The 7523-nt window shown below is 39.5% G+C and overlaps 1 protein-coding gene across 1 annotated transcript; it reads right to left on the bottom strand.

Annotated features, from left to right (window-relative positions):
* Nucleotides 1–350: 350 nt before the first annotated feature.
* Nucleotides 351–7074, bottom strand: LOC117325286. Its single transcript, XM_033881400.1, has 2 exons — nt 7041–7074; nt 351–2460 (listed from the first exon to the last, which is right to left on the bottom strand). The coding sequence occupies exon 2, from the start codon at nt 2406–2408 to the stop codon at nt 1227–1229; it is 1182 nt and encodes a 393-aa protein (XP_033737291.1). The 5' UTR covers nt 2409–2460; nt 7041–7074; the 3' UTR covers nt 351–1226.
* Nucleotides 7075–7523: the final 449 nt, after the last annotated feature.

The raw sequence follows: 7523 nt of genomic DNA, 5'->3' as shown, positions 1-7523 counted from the left end.
GTCACTGAAGATAATGGACATATGGAATGCCGGAGTCAATATTTCACCAAGTGTTAATCATCAGACTTCCATACGTTCTTGTTGCCGCAAGACAAACGAATGGATAACAATTCATACCACAAGAAAGAAAGAAGGATGATACATATAGGTGTTCCGGAAGCATTGCTGAAAATCATGGAACTTTAGACATATATGTATATTTAAATATATGTATTATAAGTATAAGTCCTCTTACAGGAATGAATCCTTGCTCAGAAAGGCTCCCAAGAATACCTGGCAATGAATGACAAGGAATAATGAACATGATCAGAACACATTTTATTGAGTATGTATATACACCTTAAGTAACGAACAAAAAACATTTGAACATAGCTCTCTCTCTCTCTCTCTCTCTCAATAGAAAAATAAAAAAAAAATGTGTAACGGATAACATGAAATACGTGTCAGACAAGCAGTATTTCTCAATACGAGAAGAAGCTGACGATGAAAATCGTTTTAACTTACACATTCATCAATAAGAAACCATTCTTTCGCTGAAAGGATAGGCTCGAATAAGTCTGATGGCGAACGAGGATAGACTCGAGCTCGAAAAAGGCTATTAGCGAACGAGGATAGACTTAAGCTCAAACCAGGCTATAGGCAAACGATAGACTAAGACTCGAACCAAGCTTTTGGCGAATAAAAGAAGTGATATGTTTAAAAATGCAAATCATTATCAAAAATTATCATTTTAGATGTAGTAAACTTACAATGGAAGGTGATGAAACAAATGTATAACCCTGGGTTACACACTAATCAACTCAAAATAAAATAGGAATCAAGCACTTGACGCTTGATCAATTGGAACTTAAAGTCAAAACGATCATAATATATCATGATGACAGGCAATGTAGAGAAGACTTATCGTAATACCTCTTTTACTAAATATCGCACTATCAAGCCAAAATCTTTAAAAGGAAGACATCATTTCTGGTTAAACCAAGACGCCTGGATTACCCCGTACCTGAACATTTACGACGAAGATTGTGCTTTTCTCGTACATGTACATGTTCTAAGCCCTTAATCATGGTCGCACAAGCAAACCCGAGTTTTTCTCATTTTTCATACAACTCAGAATCACTCAGAATTGGCGCTTTTATACAACCAATAAAAGCACGCGTCATGTAAAAGAGGAATTTGTTCAATCAGCTGCATTGATCACAATGTTTTTTACAGGACAATGTACATCAGAGCTCTAGCATGTGTTTGGCATCATCCAGAGCTTCCTGATCAGGTCCACAGAATGGAACGAAGTAGTATGCATAGTGATGTTTTGCTAATCTCTTCTCAAGAATAAGTGTAAGGCACGACTCTTCTTTGTATTCGCTGTATTTTGTCTCACCACGGGAAAAACGACATTGTCCACATGTTTGTTCGTCCGGAAGATCCGGTCCTTCGAAGTCTGCGTGTACAACGAACACCATACCTTGCACCTCAGGTATTTTCACGAACACAGTTTCTGTGTAGCATGCAATTGGGAGATTCCACAGCATGCACATGTTAATTTCAATTCTTTCCCACTTGCCGAGGCTTGTGTCGAGATGCATCCAAGCTCCATCCGGTTGGTCACGCTTATGCATAAAAGTAAGTTGTTCTATGTTCATATCTTGGTCACATGACTCCAAGGAGCACCTAAGCTTCACTGGATATACGCCTCTGTCTACAATATAAACACCATTTGATTCCATAACGGCCAGAAGCACGCGTTCGTCGGCGCATTGTGCCAGGAAATGGTACAATTCGAGAAACACTGGCATGTGCAACAGATTTGAAATCTGTCTGCTACCAAGTACTTTCAATTTATTTGCCATTTTTTCAATTTCTTCACAAAACGGAGTAGTAAGTAGGTCATCGGTATCGTTGTTGGAGTTATCCACCCTTTCAAAATCTATGGCGCGAACAAGTCTGTCCCACCAGATGTCGCGTGACGTACTAGCGTCCAATGGCTGCACGTATGACAATGAGTCCGGAAGCGGAACGATGTCCAACCATAGTGGTAAAATTTTCTCGTACAAATTTCCACCATTGTGGAATATATCGTCGGCCGTCAGCATATCCAGATCCCGCTGAAATGTTCTATTTTTCAAACACTTTTCCGTCAGTAGAACTATCACCGTTTTTGATCGTTTGAACGCTTCGATTTTCTGTTTTTGAATCGATAGCTTTGGTACACCATCACGAGATAGGTCGAAACATTTGAATCCCTCCTTGTTAAGCTCTGCGATTGCCGTGTGGACCCACGCTTTGCAGCGGAAAGAGAAATCGTGGAGAAACGTTACATGGTAACATTTACCGATGGGCAGCATTTTCATGTTCTTGTATTTTGTGAGAGAAGGTTGACGTATTAGTGGACATCTTGAGCACGCCATGGATAGAAATTGGGGAGGTCCACTCTAGTCAAACACCTTCCTTTTGTTAAACCTACAAGATGAACAATATTTATTTGTGTGAACATAGTCCCAGTCATAGATAAATCGTATCTATCTTCCTGTATTATAGGTGGTCAAAAATACATGCATGAGGCATAAACCGGCCAAAGTAACCACAGTCGTATTAAGACCTATGTTTTATGTCAACCTTCCTAAACTGATTTTGATATTTCTTTGACAAATTAATCTTATTTTTTAATTTGATTTGATTTTTTTATATCCTCCTAGGTTCTTAAGAAGGTAGGTCTAGAAGGACGAAACAGCTGTACGATGCAATTTCTCATGTGTACTGGAAAGTGTGAATACATTGTGTATGTGTGTTTATTGCGATATCTAAGGAACGCTTCGGTTTCATTTCGCTGTTTTATATTTAAAGTGGGACACATTAACCTTCCCGTCCTAACTATGGCATCAGCTGACCAGTATCTAAAAAATATTCCCGACAAAGTTCTATATAGACACCTTTACCAGAACAATCCACGAAATCATACATCGTTTTACTAATGAATTATTCAGTAGGGACTTGTGTACGTATACAGTAAAGTGAGAGGAGCAACTTAATGAGAAGCCAATCATTTCATCAAGCGTGCTTTATTGATACAGGACTGTGCCAATTAAACACCAGTATGGAAGCCTATACAAGCCAAGCCTGTACACGTGTTAAGTGAATTTCAACTTGAACCACGTTTATGCTGCTAGAGCTATGAACATAACTCATAGCCAGTCCATGGTCGATAATGAAATCCAGTTTTTTCAATAAATGTCCTTTATATGGTTCATTTAGAGAAATGTATCTCGATAAAATGAAATTAGAGAAGTCAGAAAATGGGAATCTTATTTCCATTTTGTCAGTTAATAACACATAATTTACTGTGTGTTTATATGTTGATTGTCATCAAATTACATGTAACTAGAATTGTGCAAGAAACATTTAAATTGAATATATATATATATATTCCGTATATCATTCCTTTATATACATATCCTTCGTCATTTGTTATACTGTGTTATATTTAAGCATTGATGTCTTTTTTTTTTATAGTTTCATCGGGGTATGAAACAAATAATTGACATCAACGCTTATAATTAATTTTTAAAAATGATTTTCTAATTTAAAACATGTTTTATGTACAATTTTACTGGTTTTAAATGGGATTCTTTTTCTCAAATCAATACGCAACGTCAATTGTCGTATTGTGACGTCACATTTTTCGCACCATTCTCGGAATTTCTTTCATAGAAGAATGAAAAGAATTTTTCGACCAATCAGATTTGAGTATTTACCATGAAAACAAAGAAAAATTAATTATATCTAATTATTAACACAATGTATCATATACACTATGTGTTGGTGATCCGAAGGTAAAGATTTGAATTTCCTGTCGTAGTTGTACGGTGATGAATATCTATAATATGTGTACAGTTCGCGTCCATGTATTCCGATCCAGGTATTCATATAATCTAAAAGACGACTTGTCACTATGATCATGTCAGGGTATCGGACCGACCATCTGCACCATTCAAGCGTTCTTTTTAGGAAAGTTAGTGCCGAAGATCGTGAGCTCGAGGCCCGGTCAGGGCACAAGTCATCAAGTTGTATTATAACTTAATATATATATATATATAATCGTCAATGCATGCCCACAGTTGAAACTTGGGACTATTTCATGAGCAAGGTGATGTACATCGATGGTTACAGAACGAATGGAAGTTGTACTAAATATCGGCAGGGCTAGACAAAAGTGTTTTACAAAAAAATCAAAAATCAGAAGCTTTCAATGGAGAATAAGTTGATTGAGGAGTTATGATTTAAGTGCCCTGTTGGCGAATTACAGTATCACGAAGAATAAGGCTATTGTCGATGTAACAATGGATTATAGTAGTCTCAATGTATCACGCCAAAATTGGTTAAAAATATTTTCAGTACTGTAAATCTATTTTGATATGGTAAGAAAGATAACTCGTATTCCCCTTTTATTACTTTTTATTACTTCATTGATGTCACATCGGGAGATTTTAACCACGTGGGAAGGAAGTAACTCTGCTAGAGGATCATCACATGGAGACTACGGAAATGTGTTAGGCAAAATAACTGTTGATTTGTAGAAAATGGTTTTAAACATTTGAAACAAGAAACGAGGAAGTATAAAATACTAGCTAGCTGCGAAAGTTACTCGCAAAACAATCAAATTACCAATTTTAGCTACAGGTAGATTGATAAATATCTAAAGCTTTTAAGTTATATAGGATGAATCAAAGGTTGGTTTAAAGAAATATCATCAAAATAACCAATGAAACAGAATGTTATGAAAACGTGACACACCAATTAGCAAAATGTGTACCAACGAACATGAGAATCCCTTTGCTACAGACTGATCTGGATTAATTCAGTGAGGACTGAGGGACACAGGGCTAGTCCCGACTCCTGACTGGATTAATTCAGTGAGGTAGGTATCGGGTAAGGAGGGACACAGGGCTAGTCCCGACTACTGACTGGATTAATTCAGTAAGGACGGGTACTGGGTAAGGAGGGACACAGGGCTAGTTCCGACTACTGACTGGATTAATTCAGTGAGGATAGGTATCGGGTAAGGAGGGACACAGGGCTAGTCCCGACTACTGACTGGATTAATTCAGTAAGGACGGGTACTGGGTAAGGAGGGACACAGGGCTAGTCCCGACTCCTGACTGGATTAATTCAGTGAGGATAGGTATCGGGTAAGGAGGGACACAGGGCTAGTCCCGACTCCAGACAGGATTAATTCAGTGAGGACGGGTAATGGGTAAGGAGGGACACAGGGCTAGTCCAGACTACTGACTGGATTAATTCAGTGAGGATAGGTAATGGGTAAGCAGGGACACAGGGCTAGTCCCGAATACTGACTGGATTAATTCAGTGAGGATAGGTATCGGGTAAGGAGGGACACAGGGCTAGTCCCGAATACTGACTGGATTAATTCAGTGAGGACTGGTAATGGGTAAGGAGGTACACAGGGCTAGTCCCGACTACTGACTGGATTAATTCAGTGAGGATAGGTATCGGGTAAGGAGGGACACAGGGCTAGTCCCGACTCCAGACAGGATTAATTCAGTGAGGGCGGGTAATGGGTAAGGAGGTACACAGGGCTAGTCCCGACTACTGACTGGATTAATTCAGTGAGGACGGGTAATGGGTAAGGAGGGACACAGGGCTAGTCCCGACTACTGACTGGATTAATTCAGTGAGGACGGGTAATGGGTAAGGAGGGACACAGGGCTAGTCCCGACTACTGACTGGATTAATTCAGTGTGGACGGGTACTGGGTAAGGAGGGACACAGGGCTAGTCCCGACTACTGACTGGATTAATTCAGTGAGGACTGGTAATGGGTAAGGAGGGACACAGGGCTAGTCCCGACTCCTGACTGGATTAATTCAGTGAGGACGGGTAACGGGTAAGGAGGTACACAGGGCTAGTCCCGACTACTGACTGGATTAATTCAGTGAGGACGGGTACTGGGTAAGGAGGTACACAGGGCTAGTCCCGACTACTGACTGGATTAATTCAGTGAGGACTGGTACTGGGTAAGGAGGGACACAGGGCTAGTCCCGACTCCTGACTGGATTAATTCAGTGAGGACGGGTACTGGGTAAGGAGGTACACAGGGCTAGTCCCGACTACTGACTGGATTAATTCAGTGAGGATAGGTAATGGGTAAGGAGGGACACAGGACTAGTCCCGACTACTGACTGGATTAATTCAGTGGGTAAGGAGGGACACAGGGCTAGTCCTAACATCCCCTCCATAACCACACATTGGGTCCTTGGCGTCAATGGCGAGCATTCATAGAAATAAAACGCGAGGTATGTGTATAACCTCTAACAGTGTAAAGTACATGTTTACTATTTCATTGACAATATCTGATGAATGAAACTCCAGGGTATCACGTGGTAGAAGCAAATCGACTAGGTTAAGACAGCGAGGAGACACTCCTAGCTGCTGTGACCCAGTGACGTACGCCCACGCTTTTAAATATAGACCGTTCTAAGCTGCATTACTCATACAGTAGCTATACTTGCCTACTTGTTATAACGGTTATATCTCGATATCAGTGGTGTTAAAACGAACTGTACAGTAAATACTATAACACACCAGTGTTACATATGTGTATTCTGTAAGTAAATTTGATATATCATATAGTGGAAATCGATACGTTTTTAAACCCTGATTATTCTCTTATTAAAGCTACCATCTAAAGAGTTTGATAATATCCTATGTATGGTTACACAATGTTATTGTAAACTAACACTAATTCCCAACCGATATAGCATTCCTCGTATACATCTACCTGGTATCTATACTACGAGTAGTGAATTTATTTAGGCTACATAACAAGCATAAGTGTTTAAAGAATAAGACTTTTTTATGACAGAATTATGATTATCGGATGAATACATGAATTATTCAGCCAGAGACAGTTATCCTCGTGGGCCTAACAATGGTACATTGTATGTTGATAAAGTTGTCAACTCGGTAGAGTGTGCCTGATATGCTGATAACGACAAATAACGATGAATATTTTGAAAAACTTACCTCCAACTGCAACACATCCACTCCCCTTCCTGGCATAATAGGCCGGATATCTAAATATAGAAAAGCCGGGAAGTCCCCTATACAGCTTACCGCTGGTTCAACATGTAGTGTGCAGGTACAAGAGACCTAGTGGGCCTGTAGTAACGTTTCACTCACCACACAATGTACAATCATTATGAAATACGATGTGAAACTTTAGATTTCTTGAAAATAAATGGTATAGACCCCGGTAATTAACTGGTTCTGCAAAATACGCTACCATTATGATTATTAGATAATGGCAAATGGCAGACGTTATTGTTTTCAGGTATTTTCTGGTACCTGGATCTGACCTACATTTCAGCCATATGGTTTAAGAGAATCTTTAGTCCAATTCAAATTAAAATGGTTGGTGTTGAAAGGATGAGTTTCACCACATAAGTGGCTCGCTCAGATCTAAATGAGTACCCTTGCTCCTGATTATCCCAATGACAATGACAATTA

This window comes from Pecten maximus, chromosome 4 (genome assembly GCF_902652985.1).
Source record: "Pecten maximus chromosome 4, xPecMax1.1, whole genome shotgun sequence".
NCBI classification, from domain to species: Eukaryota; Metazoa; Mollusca; class Bivalvia; order Pectinida; family Pectinidae; genus Pecten; species Pecten maximus.
The sequence above is the reverse complement of the archived record's forward strand: the minus strand, read 5'-3'. Positions and strand labels throughout refer to the sequence as shown.

What these genes read in the sequence shown, in the direction of transcription:
- LOC117325286 (XM_033881400.1), bottom strand. Translation starts at nt 2,408, where the DNA reads ATGGCGTGCTCAAGATGTCCACTAATACGTCAACCTTCTCTCACAAAA.